General features: G+C 37.8%; 1 protein-coding gene across 10 annotated transcripts in view; it reads left to right on the forward strand.

Annotated features, from left to right (window-relative positions):
* The window catches only part of MGA (MAX dimerization protein MGA), a 172,236-nt gene that overhangs the window by 87,964 nt on the left and 62,784 nt on the right, over positions 1-21,488 (forward strand). For all 10 annotated transcript variants that reach the window (XM_040492349.1, XM_040492348.1, XM_040492357.1 and 7 more), the window contains exons 3-5: positions 10,905-11,853; positions 12,651-12,729; positions 12,847-12,942. In XM_040492349.1, coding sequence (XP_040348283.1) covers positions 10,905-11,853; positions 12,651-12,729; positions 12,847-12,942 — 1,124 coding nt within the window. The remainder of the gene's footprint in view (positions 1-10,904; positions 11,854-12,650; positions 12,730-12,846; positions 12,943-21,488) is intronic.

Raw genomic sequence — 21,488 nt, forward strand, 5'->3', positions numbered from 1 at the left:
GAGAGGCAGAGGAGGAAGGGGGTAGAGAGAGAATCCCAAGCATGCTCTTCACTGCCAGCACAGAGCCTGATGTGGGGCTTGAACCCATTAGATCATGACCTAAGCCAAAACCAAGAGCTGGACGTTCAACCAACTGAGCCACCCAGGCACCCTAACCCAGATTTCAGTTTCTAGGAGCTCTTTGTTTTCTTCTGCATTTTACATTTCCATTTTCCAGTGGATTTCTTTTTTCTGTTAATCTAATAACCAGTTTCATGGAAGGCATTATGTTATAGTTTCTTCTCAGGTGCATCAGTAGTTACCTGTACATATGTTTATAATAGCATCTATTAAGTAACATGTTGTCTTCTTGTATGTCTCGTGTACTGGTGTGTAAATTCCTTGAATGTAGTGACTGTGCTTTACTTGTTTTGGCAATAATCCCTGTGCCCGAGAAAATATAATGGCATGTTTTAGGTGCTCAGTAAATGTTGACTGAGTTTTATCTATAGCACTTACAGCTTTTTAAATGTGTTTCAGAGTGATGGCACATATCCTGTTTATTTGTTGCATTGATTATTATCAAAAAAGTAATCCTTTTTTTTTAAATTGTACAAATTGTTGGTTTTGCTTATGTTCTTGCTTAAATCTTTCACCTAATTTATTTGGATAGAGGCTTCTTAGAAGTATGAAATTTCAGGGTTCTTTGCAAAATCCTCCCGCCAAGACAAATTTTCATGCATTATGCATAAAGTTTTTATTGGAAGATAAGGAGAGATCCTTTCTGAGAACCTTTCTAACTGAACAAGTTTAATTTCCCAGGAAAATGTGAAAGCAATTACTGCAGTAACAGCCAACATCTAGCTTCATGAAGTTCTCTGCTACTGAAAACAAAATTCAGGTGGTGTGACTAAGGGAAAAGAAAATACAGATTTTTTTCTACATCGTGGAAGTTGTTATCTTGAAATTGAAGATAATTAGAGAACTTTCATTAAATGTTAATCCTCAATTAATTGATAGAGAATGACATTTTTATATGAATTTATTTAAAAATTGACATAACAGGGAAAGGAAAAAGAGGGCTTGTTTTGCTTATTAGCCTTTTAAAAAAAGATGAAGGAAACTGGATTGCAAAATTATAAATTTGTTAAAAAGCCTTGAGTTGTCACTTAAAACGGGTGGATTTTATTTCTTGTGCTTTTGATTTTAGCCGTTCTGATAGGTGTGAGGTGATAAGTTTATGGCTTTGATATGCATTTCCCTGATGATTTGTGATGTTGAACATTTTTCTTGTGTTGGCCATCTGTAGGTTTTCTTTGGAAAAATGTCAGTTCCTGTTCTCTGCCCACTTTTAATTGGATTATTACTATTTTTTTAGTGTTGACTTGTAAAAGTTCTGTATATATTTTGAGTATTAACCCCTAATTGGGTATATTGTTTGCAAATATCCTCTCCCCTTCTGTAGGTTGTCTTTTTATTTTGTTGATGATTTCCTTTGTTGTGCAAAAGCTCTTTATCTTGGTGTAGTCCCAGTAGTTTAATTTTGCTTTTGTTTCCCTTACCAATGGAGATGTATCTAGAAAAATGTTTCTGAGATGATGTCAAAGAGATACTGTTTGTGTTTGTTTTCCTCTAGCAATTTTATGGTTTCAGGTCTCACATTTAGGTCTTTGTTTTGAGTTTATTTTTGTGTATGGTGTAAGAAAGTGTTTCAAGAAATTAGTGTTGGTGAGGATACACAGACAAAGGATCCCTTGTGCACTGTTGACGGGAATGTATGCTGGTGCAGCCACTCTGGAACACAGTATGGAGTTTGTAAAAAAAAATTTTAATAGGATTATCACATGATCCCTTAATCCTTTTATTGGAGGATTACCCCCCAAAATTGGATTACCCCTCCAAAAATGAAAATACTAATAATTTCAACAGATATGTGCTACCCCTATGTTTATTGCAGCATTACTTAACAATAGCTAAAATATGGAAAGAACTCAAGTGTCCATTCAAAGACGAATGGATAAAGATGTAAATACATACAATGGAATATTATTCAGCCATAAAAAGGATGAGATTGTGCCATTTGCAATAACAAGGATGGATCTAGAGTATATAAAGCTAAGTGAAATAAATCAGGGAAAGAAAATATATGATTTCACTCAAAATTTAAGAAAGAGAATTTCAGAAAAGAATGTAGAAGGAAAAAAACCCAAAAAACCAGACTCTTAAATATAGAGAACAAATTGGTGGTTGCCAAGGAGAGGTTAGTGGGGGGATGGGTAAAATAGATGAAGGAAATTTGAAAAAAGGTGTGGATTTTATGTTACATAATTTATAAATAAAGCTGTTAAACAGGTAAAGAAAAAGCCATTTTTCACCACTTAAGTGAAATTTTTGCAAGGGAGAAGTTCAGACAACTTCAGACTTCAGACATGTTCAGACAGAGCTTGGCTTGGGATTCTCTCTCTCTCTCTCTCTCTCTCTCTCTCTCTCTGCCCCTCCCCCGCCTGCACTGTTTCTGTGTCTCTCAAAAATAAATCTATAAGCTTAAAAAATAAATTGTAAACTGTTGTATTCTCCCAGGTTTGTGCAAGATTATTCATTATGTGTTAGATTTCATCAGGGAATCCATGGAGTTTTCTTTTTTGGCAGGTTTCAAATCACAAATTCAGTTTCTCTTTTCTGTTTCATTGACCCCCCCCCACTTTTATTTCCTTCTTTTTACTTGCTTTTGGTTTAATTTGCCCGTGTTACGTTAGAATGGGGGTTAGCTAAGACCTCGAGAACCATACCTAGCCTGCCATTTGTTTTATATGGCCTGCAAACTAAGATTTTTATATTTTTAAATAGGGAAAAAGTAAAAGGAATAATATTTTGTCACCTGTGAAAACGAAATAGAATTCAAATTTTGGTGTCTATGATTTGGAATCCAGTTGTGCTTACTTGTTTACATATTGTCTGTGTTTCTTTTATGTTACAGTAGCAGAGTTGAATAGTTGTAACAGATTGTATGGACCTCAAAGCCTAACATTTTTACTATCTAGCACTTCACAAAAAAGTTTATCAACCCCTGACTATTATAATTGATTTAGACCTTTTATTTAAAGGTATAAAATTTCCTCTGAGCATTGGTTTAGGTACCTTCTGCAAATTTTGATACGTTGTATTGATACTTAGTATCGATTTATAACTTGAGTCTCTTGTTAGAGAACATGTAACTTAAAACCTTTGAAATACAAATTTATCATATCTTTGCTTTATTGTCTAGCATATGATTAGTTTTGGTTAATATTAAGTGCACTCTTGGGGTCCCTTGGGTGGCTAAGTTGGTTAAGTGACTTTGGCTGAGGTCATGGTTTTGTGGTTCATGAGTTCTAGTCCCACCTCAGGCTCTGTGCTGACAGCTCAGAGCCTGGAGCCTGCTTCAGATTCTGTGTCTCCCTCTTTCTGCCACTCCCCTGCTTGCTTGCTCTCTTTCTCCCTCTCTTTCAAAAATAAAACATTAAAAAAATACTAAGTGCACGCTTGAAAATTTATGTATTATGTAATGTTTGGTAGTTTTCTCAGGTAAGTATGACAGTATTGTTCATTTCTTCTTTCTCCTTAATTGTCTGTTTGTATGTCCTATCGGTTACTGAGAAAGGTGTGTTAAAATCTCTCACCAAAGTCATGTACTTGTCTGTTTTTCTTTTTAGTACTAAAAATTTTTTGCTTCAAGTATCTTGAAGCTATATGATAAGGTATATATACTTTAGGATTCTTGTCTTTTGGATGAGTTGAATCCATACAACTTTTACAAGGTTCCTCTTTATCTTTGATGATAATTATTTTTAAAGTCTACTTTGATGTTATTTTTTTTTTTAACATTTATTTATTTTTGAGACAGAGAGAGACAGAGCATGAACGGGGGGAGGGCCAGAGAGAGAGGAAGACACAGAATCTGAAGCAGGTTCCAGGCTCTGAGCTGTCAGCACAGAGCCTGATGCGGGGCTCGAACTCACGGACTGTGAGATCATGACCTGAGCGAAGTCGGACGCTCAACCGACTGAGCCACCCAGGCGCCCCTACTTTGATGTTATTGAGCCACATTGGCTTTCTCATTTTGTTGACGTGACTTATCTTTTCCCTTCTTTCACTTTGAATCTGTCTCTGTCTGTCCTTATATTCAAATTGTGTGTGTGTGTGTTTAAACAGCTTATAGTTGGAACTTTTTGTTCACTGTTAAAATCTTTTGACTTTTATTTAGGATATTTTGTTCACTTACATTTATTTTTATCACTAATATGGCTAATTTTTAAGTATTACATCTTGACAATTCCATTTTTAGAAGTGGTTTTATTAGTCTGCTCAGGTTGACATAACAAAATAGCATCAACTGTGGCTTAAACAGTGAAAATTAGTTTTCCAGCAGTTCTGGAGAATGGTTTGGAACCAAGAGAATGGTTTGGCAGGGTTCTATTTCTTTTGAAAGCTCTCATCCTGGTTTGTACACCGCTGCCTTCCAGCTTTGTCCTAATGTAGTGTGGGGAGAGAGGTTTCCCTATCTTTATGACATTATTTAACTTTAATTACATCTTAAAGACTATGTACAATCATATTTGGGAGTTAGGACTTTAACATAAGAATTTGAGAGGGACACAGTTCAGTGCATTGCAGTGTTTGTAAAGATTATAGTGTGTGTCCTTATTTTTTTTTTTTTTTAACGTTTATTCATTTTTTTTGGGACAGAGAGAGACAGAGCATGAACGGGGGAGGGGCAGAGAGAGAGGGAGACACAGAATCGGAAACAGGCTCCAGGCTCTGAGCCATCAGCCCAGAGCCTGACGCAGGGCTCGAACTCACGGACCGCGAGATTGTGACTTGGCTGAAGTCGGACGCTTAACCGACTGCGCCACCCAGGCGCCCCTGTGTGTCCTTATTTTAAAAGTTGAATTCAATTATAACAGGACTTGAAGAGCTAATTATAGGCATAGTTGTTATAATTTGTGTCTTTGTATGTATGTTATAAATTCCTCAAACACTGTTACTTTATTTGCTTTAAACAGTCAGTAGTCATTTAAATAACAAATGTTTTATATTTACTCACATCTATTTTTCATTCATTCTTGGATCCATTTTCACATTGGTTCATTTCCTGTCCATTCAAAGAACTTCCTTTAGTGTATATTTTTAACTTCCTAAAAATTGAGATTAACTCACTGCCATAAAATTCACTCTTATATTTATTTATTTTTTTAATTAGAGAGAGAACTTGAGCTGGGGAGAGGGGCAGGGTGGGGGGGGGAAGAGAGTGAGAGAGAGCATGCGCAAGCGCACGTGTGTGCGAATATTTCAAACAGGCACCACTCTCAGCGTGGAACCTGACGTGGGGCTTGATCATGACTGTCAAAATCAAGAGTTGAACTTGGACGCTTAACCTTACAAGCCACCTGGGTGCCCCAAAATTCACCCTTTTAAAGTGTACAGTTTAGTGGTTTTAGTGTACTCAGTAGAATTGTACAGCCATGACCAGATATTTTGGGACATTTTCATCACCCCAAAAAGAAAACTCCTTGCCCTCTGTTAGTCATCACACCCCATTTTTTTTTTTTTTTTTGCATCCCCTCCTCAACCCCACCCCATCCACACACAACTGTCCCCATTTTGTCTATATGGATTTGTCTGTTTTGGACATTCATATAAGTAGAATTATATAATATGTGTGGTCTTTTATTTAGCATAACATTTTGAAGGTTCATCCATGTTGGTGTGTGTCTATGCTTCATTTCTTTTATCTCTGAATGATAATCTTGTATGGGTATGGCACATTTTACTTAATTCACTGATCAGTTCATAGACATTAAGGCTATTTTCACTTTTTACTTTATTTTTATTTTTTAGTTAATTTTAAAAATTTTTAATTTTTATTAAAAAATTTTAAGTTTATTTCAAGAGATGTGGTGGGGGAGGGGCAGTGAGAGAGGGAGAGAAAATCGCAAGGAGTGGCTCTGTGCTATCCTTGTAGAGCTAAACATGGGACTTGAACTCCCGAACAGTGAGATCATTACTATGAGATCAAGAGTCACATGATTAACTGAGCCACCCAGGTGCCCCGTACTTTTTAGCTACTATGAATAACATAAGCCCATTCTTTACCCACTGAATTGTTTTGGCACCTTCGGCAGTTGAAAATCACTTAATATAAATGTGCAGTTCATTACTAGACTCTGAATTAAGTTCATTTGAGCTCTGTGTTTAGTCTTATGCCAGTATCGTCACACTGTTATGTTTATTATAGCTTTGATAGTGAGTTTTGAAATTGGGAAATACAAGTTTTAGAGAACTTCATTCATATTTGTCAAGATTTTTGGGGTTATTTTGAGATCCTTGCATTTTCATATCAAATGTAAGATCAGCTTTTGGATTTTTATACAAGTTCCAGGTAGGATTTTGATAGGAATTGTGTTGAATCTGTGGATCGCCTTTTAGGGAGTACTGCTGTTGTACCAATATTAGGTCTTATAGTGCATAAACACAGGGTATTTTTTTTTTTTATTAAAGTTGTCTTTAATTTTTTCCAAAAGTGTTTTTTTAGTTTTCTTTGTACAGGTTTTATACTTTTTGGTTCAGTTTATTTCTAAGTAATTTAACCTTGCTGCTTCTATTGTAAATGTAAATGGAATTTTTTTCTCTTGCATTTGTGATTATTTCTCATTTGTAGAAATAATGTCTGTCTGTGTATTAGTTTTGGATCTTGTAGTTTTTTTTTTTTTTTTTAATTTTTTTTTTTTCAACGTTTATTTATTTTTGGGACAGAGAGAGACAGAGCATGAACGGGGGAGGGGCAGAGAGAGAGGGAGACACAGAATCGGAAACAGGCTCCAGGCTCTGAGCCATCAGCCCAGAGCCCGACGCGGGGCTCGAACTCACGGACCGTGAGATCGTGACCTGGTTGAAGTCGGACGCTTAACCGACTGCGCCACCCAGGTGCCCCTGGATCTTGTAGTTTTACTAAACTCATTTATTAGTTCCAGTAGTGTTTTAGCGGTTTTCTTAGTATTTTCTACATACAAGATAATGTCATCTGTGAATAGAGAATTTCACTTTTTCCTTTTCAGTCTGGATATTTTTTATTTCTGTTTCTTTCCTGATCACCCTGGTAGAGGCCTTTAGCACAATTGAGTCTAAGTTGCGAGAGCTAACTAACATCCTTATCTTGTTTCTGACCTTAGGAGGCAGTAGTTCTTGTACAGTCTGACTTGTTTCAGCTGTTAGAAAATGTCTTTATCTTTGAAGTCTTCTTTTGTTGGATACAGAACATTAGGTTGATTCTTTCATTACTTTATGATGGGTATCAGTCTATTGTTTTCTGACAAATTGTTTTTGGTAAATAGGTCATCTTACCGTTGTTTCTCTACCATAACGTGTCATTTTTCCTCTGATGTTTGTAAGGTTTTTCTCTTGATCTTTAATTTTTGGCAGCCTCTTCTTTACGTGCCTAGGTATGGCTTTCTGAAAGCCATTGTATTTATTCTTCTTGGCATTGGCTGAGCTTCTTGGATCTGTGGGTTAAAACTTTCACTTTTGGAATATTTTTTTTTTATTTAAAGTAATTTTTTTTTAACGTTTATTTATTTTTGAGACAGAGAGAGACAGAGCATGAACAGGGGAGGAGCAGAGAGAGAGGGAGACACAGAATCTGAAACAGGCTCCAGCTGTCAGCACAGAGCCCGACGCGGGGCTTGAACTCACAGACCGTGAGATCATGACCTGAGCCGAAGTCGGCCGTTTAACCGACCAAGCCACCCAGGCGCCCCAACTTTTGGAATATTTTTGTTCTTTTTTCTCTCCAAATGCTTTCCTTTCTTAATGCCTCTTAAAAAGTGCAATTACTAGTATGTTAGGTCATTTGATGTTGTCCCTCAGATTTTTGAACCCCCCTTTTTTGTTATCCTTTTTTTTTTTTTTTTTTAATATTTATTTATTTTTGAGACAGCATGAGTGGAGGAGGGCTAGTGAGAGTGAGGGAGACACAGAATCTGGAGCAGGCTCCAGGCCCTGAGCTGTCAGCGCAGAGCCTGATGTGGGGGCTCAAACCCACAAACCACAAGATCATGACCTGAGTCAAAATGAAGAGTCAGATGCTTAGCCCACTGTACCATCCAGGCCCCCTTAGGTGATTTGCTTAATAAATTTCAGCTCATTCATGGATTCAGATGTGTTAAGGAAAGGATTGTTCTCCTCTGTGATAGGAACTTGGAATCTAAGTGCTGGGAGACTGTAGGTTCTCAGTTTTCAGGCCAGCTTCTGCATCACCACTTGTTATTCTGGGGGCGAGGCGGGGTGGGGGGATGGTAATTGGTAGGAATAAGGACTAGTTTTCTGTTTGGGTTTCTCTAGATTCTAGTCTGCCCATTCTCAGGCATTGAAAGTTTGACTAGTTCCTCTGTGTCAGACTAAAGATCCTTTGTGTATGACTGCTTTTTTTCTTCCTTCACTTTTGCTTCAGGCAGTGTAAATGGTACTCAGGGTTGAAAGCAGTAGTAATCTGCGGGTCTCCTAGAGAAGGCTGGTCCCTGTCTAGAATTCAGTTTATTTGCATTTGTGACTGTAGGTCTTCATTGCCTTTGAAGAAGAAGAAAAAGATTTTTTTAAAAAATTTATCTGGTGTTTTCTAATTGTTAAGACACAAGTGATTATCTTTGTAATCTTCTGCATTCTCACTGGAAGTGGAAGTCTTCCACTGAAGGATTTTTGAGTAAGGTCAAACAAGATCTTAAGTTGTGCAAGAAATGAGTAACTGTACATTGTTGTTATGGTTGCTTTTGTGTATTTGAGGTTAATGAAAAATTTTACCAAGATAAGTGACTCTAATTGGATTAGTGAGTAGTATTAACATGTCCTCAAGATACATTGGTACAATTTATATGCTTTCATTGCATATAGGAGGGGGAAAGTAAAAAGATGATTTTTTTTTTTTTGTGATGAATTATAAACACTGAATTTACCTGGGTCGTATGTACTTGACTTCATCTACCCTAACCTTTTATTTAGGAAGAGTTAATGGTTGATTCATTACATTGAAAGTGAGTTTTTCCGTTTCAAAGTTGAAAATAACCTGGCAACAACCTTGTGAATATACTAAAAAATACTGCTGGCTTGTACATTATTAAATGGTTAAAATGTTATGTTTTGTTTTGTTTTTTTAAATTTTAAACATTTATTTATTTTTGACAGAGAGAGAAAGAGAGACAGAGGATGAGCCAGGGAGGGGCAGAGAGAGAGAGGGAGACACAGAATCCGAAGCAGGCTCAAGGCTGTGAGCTGTTAGCACAGAGCCCGACGCAGGACTCGAACCAAGATCATGACCTGAGCCGAAGTCGGACGCTCAACTGACTGAGCCACCCAGGCGCCCCTGTTTTATGTTTTTTTTAAATATTTTATTTTTTAGTAATCTCTACACCCAACATGAGGCTTGAGCTTACAACCCCAAGATGAAGAGTCACATGCTCTACCAGCTGAGCCAGCCATGCTCCCTGTTATGTTTTATGTTTTATGAATTTTATCCCAAAACAAATCAAGCAGTTTGAAAGTACTTCCCTGTTGTTTATTGCAATTCTTTTTTTTTGTTTTTTTTTCCTTTTAAGAGAGACAGTGCCAGTGGAGGGGTAGGGGGGAACAGAGGGAGAGGGAGAGAGTGAGGGAATCTTAAGCAGGCTGCACACCCAGCATGGAGCCTGATGTGGGACTTGATCTAACATCCCTGAGATGATGACATGAGCTGAAATCAGGAGTTGGACGATCAAGGGACTGAGCCACCCAGTTGCCCCCATGTCGCAATTCCTTTTTTTTTTTTTTTTTTTTTAAAGTTTATTTATTTTGAGAGGGAGACCGTGTGCATGGGCACAAGTAGGGTCAGGGCAGAGAGAGGAGAGAGAATCTCAGGCAGGCTCCTCACTGTCAGCACAGAGCCTGATGCTAGGCTTGAACTCAGGAACCATGAGATTGTGACGTTTGCTGAAGTCAGATTCTTAAAGTGACTGAACCACCCCAGGTGCCCCCTATATTGCGATTCTTTTTTTATTTTTAGTTTTGAGAGAGAGAGAGAGAGAGAGAGAGACTGAGTATGAGTGGGGGAGGGGCAGAGACAGAGGGAGACACAGAGTCCAAAGCAGGCTCTAGGTTCTGAGGTGTCAGTGCAGATCCCAATGTGAGGCTTGAACCCACAAAATGTGAGATCGTGACGTGAGTGTAAGTTGGATGCTTAACCAACTGAGCCATCCAGCTGCCCCACATTTCTTTCTTTTTTTTTTTCAGTGTTTGTATAGTTTTGAGAGGGTACCCGTGAACGGGGGAGGGGCAGAGAGAGGTGGGGAGACAGAGGATCCAGAGTGGGCTCTGTGCTGAGAGCACAGGGCCCATCCAGTTGGTGGCTCAAACTCATGATAATGGGGCTTGAAATCACTAACTGTGAAATAATGACCTGAGCCGAAACCAAGAGTTGGACGTTTAACGGACTGAGCCACCCAGGCACCTCCCCCCCCCCCCCCCCCCCATATTGCAGTTCTTAATTGTAGTGGACACTGGTTTGCTCTTTATTGTCAGTGGTTAATTGATGTGTCGATTAGTTCTAGAATTTAATTTTGGGTCAGTGCCAGCTGACTTTCAAAATTGAGTGTATTTGAAAAATAAGTGTTATATCTGAGTTTTGATTTAGTGATACTGTACTCATTTTTATATATTTTTTATGAGAAATTGATGAAAATTGTAAAAGTGTGATGGTGGTAAACTGCTTTTGAGAATCTTGTTAAGTTACACTTTTTTTTTTTTTTTTGAAGAATGGCTCATAAAATCTTATGTGTTGCTTGGTTTCCAGTAGTCTTTCTTTTTTACTCCTGAGTCTTACTGATAATTTTGCCCTTTTTAACCTCCCTCCCCTGTCTCTTCAGTCTTGTTGCCAACAATTTTGAAGACGGCTCCCATGTAACATCACCATTAGACCCAGATGGAAACTTCAATGTTGTTATTAAAGAGGAACCTGTAGATGATTATGAGTATGAGCTTGCTGAGTGCCCAGAAGGGGTAACTGTAAAACAAGAAGAGACAGATGAAGAAACAGATGTATACTCAAACAGTGATGATGATCCTATATTAGAGAAACAGCTAAAGAGACACAATAAAGTTGATAACCTAGAAGCTGACCATCCGTCTTCTAAATGGCTACCCAATAGCCCATCAGGTGTTGCTCAAGCTAAAATGTTCAAGTTAGACGCTGGAAAGATGCCAGTAGTCTATCTGGAGCCCTGTGCTGTCACTAAAAGCACAGTGAAGATTTCTGAGCTCCCTGATAACATACTTTCCACATCTCGAAAAGATAAATCTTCTATACTGACAGAATTAGACTATTTGCCTACATACATTGAAAATTCCAATGAGACTGACTTCTGCTTAGGCAAGGAATCAGAAAATGATCTTAGAAAACATTCACCAGAACTTGGGGTGGTACAGAAGTATCCCTTACTTAAAGAGCCTCAATGGAAATATCCTGAGATATCGGACAGCACTACCACAGAAAGAATACCTGACAGTTCAAAGAATTCTGCTGGAGACTCATTTTTCGGAAAAGAGGACTTGGGCAGAAGGAGAACAACTATGCTTAAGATTTCAACAGTCACCAAGGTTGTGAGTGCTAATCAGAATACCCCTTCAAATGTCTCTGGAAAAAGAGGAAGGCCACGAAAATTGAAACTTTCTAAGGCAGGGAGACCACCTAAAAACGCAGGAAAGTCTTTACCTTCTACAAAGACGACTCCTATAGGTCCTGGGATTACCTTTCCAGATGTGAAGCCTGATCTGGAAGATGTGGATGGTGTTCTCTTTGTTTCCTTTGAATCAAAGGTAAGATCATTTTCAGCTTTCCTTCTAGGGTCAAATAGTGATTCTTGAATTATATACTAGTTGATAAATAACTCAATCTAGTTCTTTCAAATGCAGCTATTAATGTGAGGGTATATGTTTGCGGAGAGGAGTATCTGCAAAATGTTTGGTTTTATTACAAGGCACCACTTAAGATATTTTGTTTGAATGGACTTAAATAATTATGTATACTTAGATCTCAGTTTTTAATTTTTATACTGTGTTTAGCTGGAGTTTAAAAAGTCATTGGATCCTTGTGGCATTTACATTATCATGGACTTTAAAAAGCATAAATACATGAAAAGTTGACTAAAGGTTTTGGGATACCCCATCCTCTGATACTCATCAATAACAGAGTACCCCCGGAGAACTAAATGTGGTCTTATAAATACTGTTGTCTCACACATGGATAGTTTCTTTATTTTACTCCCAACTCTTCAACTAGATTATTTTTCTTTTAGGTCTTTTTAGGAGACTGGTATTTCAAAATTGGCTTACAGAGATGTTGAATTCTCTTTAGCTGGTCTTTTCCTCTTTCCTTGTTAATTGCTGAGTATGCAATATATATAAACTGTAGGAAATCAGTATGTAAATTGGCATAAACGTCATTTTATGTCAGCTGAGCATATTCAGAGTTTTTGACTTCTTTTTTTCCTTCTGATCATTTAAGTACTGTTAGTATAGAACATTTAGAAAATACCAGAAGTATCAAAAAACATTCCTGGTTTACTTTTAAACTTTTAGAAATGATATGAACTTTTTTCTTATTTTAAATATAGGAAGCTCTTGATATTCATGCAGTTGATGGCACAACTGAAGAACCCTGTAGTCTTCAGGCATCAACCACAAATGATCCAGGTATATATAATAGTATAAAAGGAGAGATACTTCCGATTTGGCTCTAGAAATGAAAGATAAAATGTTAGTTTTTCTTTAATACATAGTAGCTTATGTCATTGTTTGTTTTCTGAGTAGGTTGCAGAGCAAGAATTTCCCAGTTGGAAAAGGAATTGATAGAAGATTTGAAGGCCTTGCGGCACAAGCAGGTGATACATCCTGGTCTTCAAGAAGGTAATATTGTCTAAAAAAATATACAAGCCAATTTTCAATTTTGTTCTCTCCTTTCTCTCTCTTTCCCTTTTCTCCTTCCCCCTTTTCCCTGTTTTTACTCCTCTCCCCCCATCCTTAATTTCATTTCTTTTAGTGCCTCTCTCAGCTTGTGTTTTCCTCTGATTCTTACTCTTAAGAACATGTCAATATGCTTTTTATCCTAACAAAAATCTTTCCAACTCTGAAGATACTGTCTGTGAAGCATATAATATCTTATGCATGTAAAAAATGTATCATAGTAAGAAAGTGTTTTCTTTTCTCTGTCTTATAACTCCATATTTTCTTCCCTCATTCTCATTTGTAAATTTTAGTTGTTTTTGCTTATGTGTGTTTTCTTTTGAGGGCAGGGTTCTACTTATATACTTAGTAATATGTTTAAGTGTGTAAATAGAATACTTTCTCATTGTGTGGCTGTAAACATATTTTGTGTATTTTATGTACTGCTTGGGACTTTAAAAATTTTACTGTTATATTTTATTGTAATAAATTGTCTTTGGCTTTTATTATGTTGCTTAGTCCTGTATTAAAAAAAAATTTTTTTTAATGTCTATTTATTTTTGAGAGAAGGAGAGACAGAGTGCAAGCTGGGGAGGGGCAGAGAGAGAGAGGGAGACACAGAATCCGAAGCAGGCTCCAGGCTCTGAGCTGTCCACACAGAGCCCGACGCGGGGCTCGAACTCATGAACCATGAGATCATGACCTGAGCCAAAGTCAGATGCTGAACCAACTGAGCCACCCAGGCGCCTTTTAATCCTGTATTTTAAGAATGAAATCTACTACAGTAATCCCTCTCGCCCCTCTTATGTGCAGTCTCTCTTTCCATGGTTTCACTTATTAGAAGCAGATGATCCTCCTTCTGATGTATCGTCAGAAGGTCATTAGTAACCTAATGTTGTGGTACAGCACCTACCTTATTCACCTCACTTCATCACAATTTATCATCAAACATCATCACAAGAAGAATGTTGAGCACAGTGTATTTTGAGAAAGACCACATTCACATAACTTTTATTCGAGTTTATTGTTACAATTGTTCTATTTTATTGTTGTTTTCTCTTACTATCCCTAATTTATAAATTAAACTTTATCATAGATATGTATGTATAGGAAAAAACATTGTGTATGTATGTGTGGGTAGGGTTTAGTACTATCCGTGGTTTCAGGCATCCACTGGGGGTCTTTGAATGCATCCCCTGTGGATTAGGAGGGACTACTGTGTATTTATTACCATCATAGTAACTCTGACTTTCCATTTACCCTGTAAATGAAAAATTGTAAGCCATGCCTCAATTTTTTAGCTTGTTGTGTATCTGATTTTAGGTGTGCTTCTTGGAGTAGTTTATTCAGTTTTTGACTATTAGTTTTCCTTTCAAAGGAGCGTCTAGTTGATTTACGTTATATGGCACATCATTTATATGAGAGTCTAAGCATTATATGGTAACAAAATGATTTATGAAATGATCATTCAGTTTGTAAATTAGCTCATAATACTTGAAAAACTTCTGCTTTAATATGAGACTCCTTGTGACAGTATGATCTTAAGGTGTGCAAATCTCAATCCAAGTGATAAGGACTAGGTACAATGGATTTTTAATCGACAGTTACAGTCAAATCATAGTCTTACTGGTAAATAACATTTATTATAATTTATTGTCAGCTTTCATATATTTTTTTAAAGTGTATTTACTGATTTTGAGAGAGGCAGAGAATGCAAGCAGGGGAGGGGCAAAGAGAGAGAGGGGGACAGAGGATCTGAAGTGGGGTATATGCTGACAGCAGAGTTGCAGGGCTCAAACCCATGAACTGTGAGATCATGACCTGAGCCAAAGTCTGCTTAACTAACTAAGCTACCCAGGCCATCCCTGTTGTCAGTTTTCATTTCTGCTATTATATTTAATATTCTTAATCTCTGTCAGTTAATTTATCTTGTATCTTTTTTCTTCCTTCTACTTGGATTTTTTTTTTATTGTTGTTAGTTATGTACTCTGACAATGTATAAATACCTGTCAACCTTACCTTTGTTTTAGTCTTAGTGCTAGAGGTAAGTATATTCAGTGCTACCTGCTGGTCTTTTTGCTTTGGTTTGTTTGCCTATTAATTCCTGGCTGGTTAAGATTTGAGTTTGTTTTTTCCTTCCCTAACATGCATTGTAGTCAAATCTAACGTTTTCTTCTTGGTGTTGGGGGTTCAGAGTCAAATGCTCCTGGAAACTAAGCAGGTTACCCAAATGAAAGAAGCCTCATTTTGTGGATGAGGTTGGACTGTGGCAGTCTAGAGCACAGGTGCCTCTTCTATTTTTTTTTTTTAATAATTTTTTAATATTTATTTGTGAGAGAGAGACAGAGTGTGAGCTGGGGGGGGGGGTGGGGGGGGGTGCGGGGTCGGCCAGAGAGAGGGAGACACAGACTCTGAAGCAGGCTCCAGGCTCTCAGCTGTCAGCACAGCCCAACACGGGGCTTGAACTCACGAACTGTGAGATCATGACCTGAGCGGAAGTCAGATGCTTTAACCGACTGAGTCACCCAGATGCCCCACAGGTGCCTCTTCTAAAGGGGTAGTCCCATCTGTAGATTGTTGTCACATGGGAAGGTTGACCCATTGTTTTCAGAAATTGTCATTGTTCAGTAGACTGAAATCAGCATATTTGTATAGTGATGCTCAATTTCTAAATGATAGAAGCTGATATTAGATTTTTTTTTTTTTTTTTTACTAGTTAAAAACATTTTTAAAGTTTATTTGAGAGAGAGCGCAAGTGCGAGAGAGAGAGAGTGGGGAAGGGGCAGACAGGGAGAGAGGACATCCCAAGTAGTCTCTGCACTGTCCCCACAGAGACTGATTTGGGCCTCCATCCCAGACTGTGAAATCATGACTTGAGTTGAAATCAAGGGTGGGACATGTAACCGACTGAGCCACCCAGGCACCCCTCAAGTGTATTCTTAGTTTTATTTTTTTTTAAACCATTAAATCTGTAGTCTATGTGGTACAATTCATAAGGTGTGAGATAGAGCTCTATTTTGGATTTTTTTTCTCGATTTTGTTTTGGCAGATATCCCTGATTCCTCATCCTTTGCTTCTTAAGACTTAGAATTTCAGAGTAACTTCCGTTGGCTAAGTATTTGTAGTAACTGAGTGATGCCAACTCCAGGTCCTTTTAAGGTCCCTTTCTAAAAATTGATGATTCAAATAATTTGTTTCAATTAAATAATGTCATATTTCTTTGCTTTTCTAATAACTGTGGAGTTTCATTATTTAAGAATTTATTTATTTTTTGAGAGAAAATGTGCGTATGAACAGAGGAGAGGGAGAGGGAGAAAGGATCTTAAGCAGGCTTCATGCTGAGCATGCAGCCTGATGCCGGCTTGATCTCAGGGCCCTGAGAGCATGACCTGAGCCAAAATCAAGAGTGGATGCTCAACCAACTGATCCATCCAGGGGCCCTTCATTACTTGTTATAACAAAAGGACTTAAAAAATCTTTCTGAGCTGAAAACTTGAAAAACGTGAAAAGACTTTTGAGCTTGCTTTGAAGTTGTGGAAGACATATTAAGCCTGAGAAGGTGTTACCGTTTTTGGTGTTCGTTTTGTTGCTGAAATAAGAGTTTTAATTTTGTTTTCCACAGAACTATATTTTTTGTCTCTCCTATACTATCTTCACTACATCCAAATTGATTTAATTTTTGTCAAACTGAAATTATCATCAGTTTTTGACCTTTAAAAGTACTTTTTGTAGAAGCATTTCTCATTCATTCTGCTAAGTCAGTTTTATGTCAATTTAATATTTTTAAAATTTTAGGTAAGTTTTATATTTGTAGAAAAATTAGGAACATAGAAGTTTCCATATACTGTTCATTCAGTTTTCCTTATTATTAACATTTAACATTAGTATAGTGCATTTGTTACAGTTAGTGAAATGGTATTGATATATTAGTATTAACCGAGGTCCATACTTCATATGGATTTCCTTACATTTTTGGTCCAGGATTCCATCTAGGAAATCTCTTTTAGTCCTCATGTCATCTCAAAATCTTGGCTGGGACATTATTCAGATTTTCTTTGTTTTTAATGTCCTTGACAATTTTGAGGAGTACTGGTCAAATATTTTGGAGCATGTCCTTCCATTGAGATTCATCTGAATTTTTTTCATGGTTAGACTGAGGTTATATGTTCATAAGAGGAAGATCACAGAGGTGAAGTGCCATTCTCATCCCATCATATCAAGGGTACATTTTATCAACATGATTTATCATTGACCTTTCCATTGACCGACCTTTGGAAGGAAGTCACTGGGAAGCCCATATTTAATGAGTGGGGAATGATGTTCCACTTCCTTTTTTTTTTTTTTTTTTAAAGTTTATTTATTTTGAGAGAGCTAGAGAAAGAAGGCAAGTAGGGGGAGGGGCAGAGCATTCCAAGCAGGCTCCATTCTTTCAGTGCAGGGGCAGATGCTGGGTTCAAGCTCAGGAACCATGAGATCATAACCTGAGCTGAAATCAAGAATTGGATGCTTAATCTCCTGAGCCACCCAGGCGCCCCATATTCTGCTTTTTGAGGGTGGAGTATGTGGATAAATTATGTGGAATTCCTCTGCCCCAGAGATTTATCTTTTTTCTCCAATTTAAAAAAAGTTTTTATTTCCAATTAACATCCTTTGTTATATTAGTTTCAAGTGTACAACTTTTATTTATTTATTTAAACTTTTTTAAAGTTTGTTTATTTTGAGAGAGAGAGAGAGCACAAGCTGGAGAGAGAGGGGAGAGAGGATCCCAAGCCGACTCTGTGCTATCAGTGTCAAGTCCGACATGGGGCTTGAACCCACGAACTGTTAGGTAATGACCTGAACCAAATTCAAAATCAGACACTTAACTGACTGAGCCACCCAGGTGCCCCCAAGTGTCCAATTTAGTGATTCTGCAATGCCATACATCATCCAATGCATTGTACAAGTACACACCTTAATCGCTATCACCTATTTAATTCACCCCCTCCATCCCCCTCCTCTCTGGTGACCAGTTCTTTATACTTAAGAGTCTGCTTAAATTCTTTCTCTCTCTCTTTTTCCCTTTGCTCAATTGTTTTGTTTCTTAAATTCCACATACGAGTGAAAATATATGGTATTTGTTATTCTCTGACTGACTGACTTTGCTTAGCATTATACTCTAGCTCCATCCATGTTGTTGCAACCTGTTTATCATATCAATATTAATTTTTGCCAGTTACAATGTTAAATTCCTTTATGGCAGTCTTTCTAGAGCTCTATGACTTTCGATTTTAGTTAAAAATACATTCTTAGTGTAGTGTTAATTAATGGTTAATTGGAGTTTTTCTTTTATATATATCTGCCTTTTTTAAAGTTTAGTTTTGAGAGAGACAGAGAGAGGAAGTGTGGGGCAGGGGAGGACAGAGAGAGAGGGAGAGAGCAAATCGCAAGCAGCTGATGGTTTGGAGCCTGATGTGGAACTTGAACTCAGGAACCATGAGATCATGACTTCAGCTGAAATCAAGAGTTGAATGGTTAACCAACTGAGCTCCCCAGGCTCCCCTATATATCTGCTTTTCTTTTCTGTGTTGTTTAGTTATGTAGGAGTTAATTCCTCTTGAGTGTGTTTTTGTGGGTACTTTATATTTTAGTCGGTTTAGCTGGAGCAGGCTTTTTTTTTTTCTTTTTAAACTACAGTTTACCCTAGGTGATTGCCTTTGAACCTAAAGTGTAGCTTTTTTTTTTTTTTTTCAATTCTGTCTTTATGAGTCTTTTTTTGTAATGGTGTGATAATACCATTTTTAAGAAGTAGCTCCTAATCTGGTGAAAAAGCAAAAACATTTAGGAGTATAATTTAGTTTAAAATGTCATATGTGGAAAGAATTTTATGCTTTTTTTGAGATATGCTTTCTGTGAATTATTTAGTTATCTTATGTTATGCAATGTAATCTTATAGGAAACCAACTAAGTCTATAGGTCTTATGTATGTGTTAATTGGGGAAGGATTTTCTTGCAGGACAAACATTTCAGGATAGATAAGCTAAATTGGGAATTACTTTGAACATTGTCTCTGTGCCATTGACTTCTCTACTTTTATGACTAAAAATCGATACGTTTATTATTTATTTATTTTTAATGTTTATTTTTGAGAGAGACAAAGCACGAGTGGGGAAGGGGCAGAGGGAGTGGGAGACACAGAATCCAAAGCAGGCTCCAGGCTCTAGGCTCTGGGCTCGAACTCAGAAACCATGAGATCATGACCTGAGCTGAAGTTGGACACTTCACCGGCTGAGCCACCCAGGTGCCCCTGATACGCATATTTAAAATAGGTGTGCACTTTTTGTGGTTTTTAGGTCTTGCTGTCTCTTTTGGGGGTAGGTGGAAGTTTAAGATACAAGTAAACACAGACAAAAGAGGAAAAACAGTTTCTAAATTTGATTGTGTGGGTCTAGATTTTGCATGTCTACCTACTTGGTTGTGTGGGTACATTTTTTATCAACTTAATTCCTTTCTTTTTACCATCAATGTAGGCAGCTGTTCTGGCTTTTTTTTTTTTTTTTTTTTTTTTGGCAATAATGAGTATTTTTCTCAAAGCACTGGGGTATCTCATTTCATCCATTTTTAGGATTCAGTTCTCATTTGAATTTCTGGCAGTATCTTGCTCTTTGGTTCCACTCTGCTGTCCCTTCCCACCTTTCCTAGTTAATTCTACTTACTCTAACCTAAGTGTTAAACCTTGTGTAAAATTTTACTGTATTCCCTTGGGCTTTTCAAATGTCATTTCATTTTACTTACCTCTCTTAGGACTTACTTACCCTATTTTAACTACTAATGAGTCCATTGGGAGAATGACACTTAAAGCTCTTTGAATTTTGGGAAATGTCTTTTATCTCTATTACCATTTGTATTACAGAGTATTTCATAGAAAAGGTGCAGTAAATACTTAAAACATAAAACCCAGTGTGGTGAATTGATATTTTACTGATGAGGAAGCAAAAGCTAGGAGAAATTTAGCCCAAACACAAGATTAGAAACCAGTTGTTTTGACTCCTATTCTTATTTCTCCCTGATTTGTTAGAAACATGAGGAAAGAATATTTTATTTTTTAATTTTTATTTCTTTTATTTTTTTTTAGAGAGAGCACTGGAGAGTGAAAGAGAGAAAGAGTGAGAGAGAGGGAGAGAAAGAGATAATCTTAAGGAGGCTCCATGCTCATTGGAGAGCCAGATGTGGGGCATGATTCCCTGACCCCAGGATAATGACCTGAGCTGAAATCGAGAGTTGGATGCTCAACCAACTGATCCACCCAGGGTGCCCCTATTTTAAGTTTTTTTGTTCTTTTTCTTTTTTTAATGTTTGTTTATTTTTGAGAGAGTGCAAGTGAGGGAGGGGCAGAGAGAGAGAGAGAGAGAGAGAGAGAGGGACACACAGAATCCAAAGTAGGCTTTAGGCTCTGAGCTGTCAGCACAGAGCCCGATACGGGACTCAAACCCACTAACTGTGAGATCATGACCTGAACTGAAGTCAGACACTTAACTAATTGAGCCACCCGTGTGCCCCTAAAGATTGTATTTTTATTTTTTTTTTAATTTTTTTTTTTTCAACGTTTATTTATTTTGGGGACAGAGAGAGACAGAGCATGAACAGGCGAGGGGCAGAGAGAGAGGGAGACACAGAATCGGAAACAGGCTCCGGGCTCTGAGCCATCAGCCCAGAGCCCGACGCGGGGCTCGAACTCACGGACCGTGAGATCGCGACCTGGTTGAAGTCGGACGCTTAACCGACTGCGCCACCCAGGCGCCCCAAGATTGTATTTTTAAACATTCTCCCTACCCAGTGGGACTCGAACTCATAAACCTGAGATCAGGTGTTGCACAGTCCACCAACTGAGCCAATCAGGTGCCTCTGGAAAGAATATCTTATTAAAACATTTTTTTTTAATATTTATTTTAGAGAGAGAGAGGGGGGCAGACAGAGTGCGAGCAGGGGAGGAGCAGAAAAAAAAGAGGGAGACACAGAATCTGAAGCAGGCTCCAGGCTCTGAGCTGTCAGCACAGATGTGGGGCTTGAACTCACTAACCATGAGATCATGACCTGAGCCAAAGTCAGACACTTAACCGACTTGAGCCCCCCAGGGACCCTGGAAAGCATATTTTATTGATGTTAATGTTATCATGTCATATGATTAACTAAAACAACAACTATTAATTTTAAAGAACTGGACTTAAACTAAAACAGAATCGCGATTTAGCAATCTTCTGTTCAGATAAGTTCTGTGTGGAGGATACCCAAGTTGCCATAAGAATTTGTGGCTCATAACCTATCTAATGCCTTCAACTTTTAGGGGACCAGTAATATGTAAGCCTTTTGGAAACCTGTACCTATGATTTAAAAAAAAATTTTTAGGGATGCCTGGGTGGCTCAGTCAGCTAAGTGACTGACTTCGGCTCAGATCATGATCTCGTAGTTCGTGAATGTGAGTCCCACATCGGGCTCTGTGCTGACAGCTCAGAGCCTGGAGCTTGCTGAGA

The sequence above is a fragment of the Herpailurus yagouaroundi genome, unplaced genomic scaffold, assembly GCF_014898765.1.
Source record: "Herpailurus yagouaroundi ecotype Mexico unplaced genomic scaffold, PumYag 184, whole genome shotgun sequence".
NCBI classification, from domain to species: Eukaryota; Metazoa; Chordata; class Mammalia; order Carnivora; family Felidae; genus Herpailurus; species Herpailurus yagouaroundi.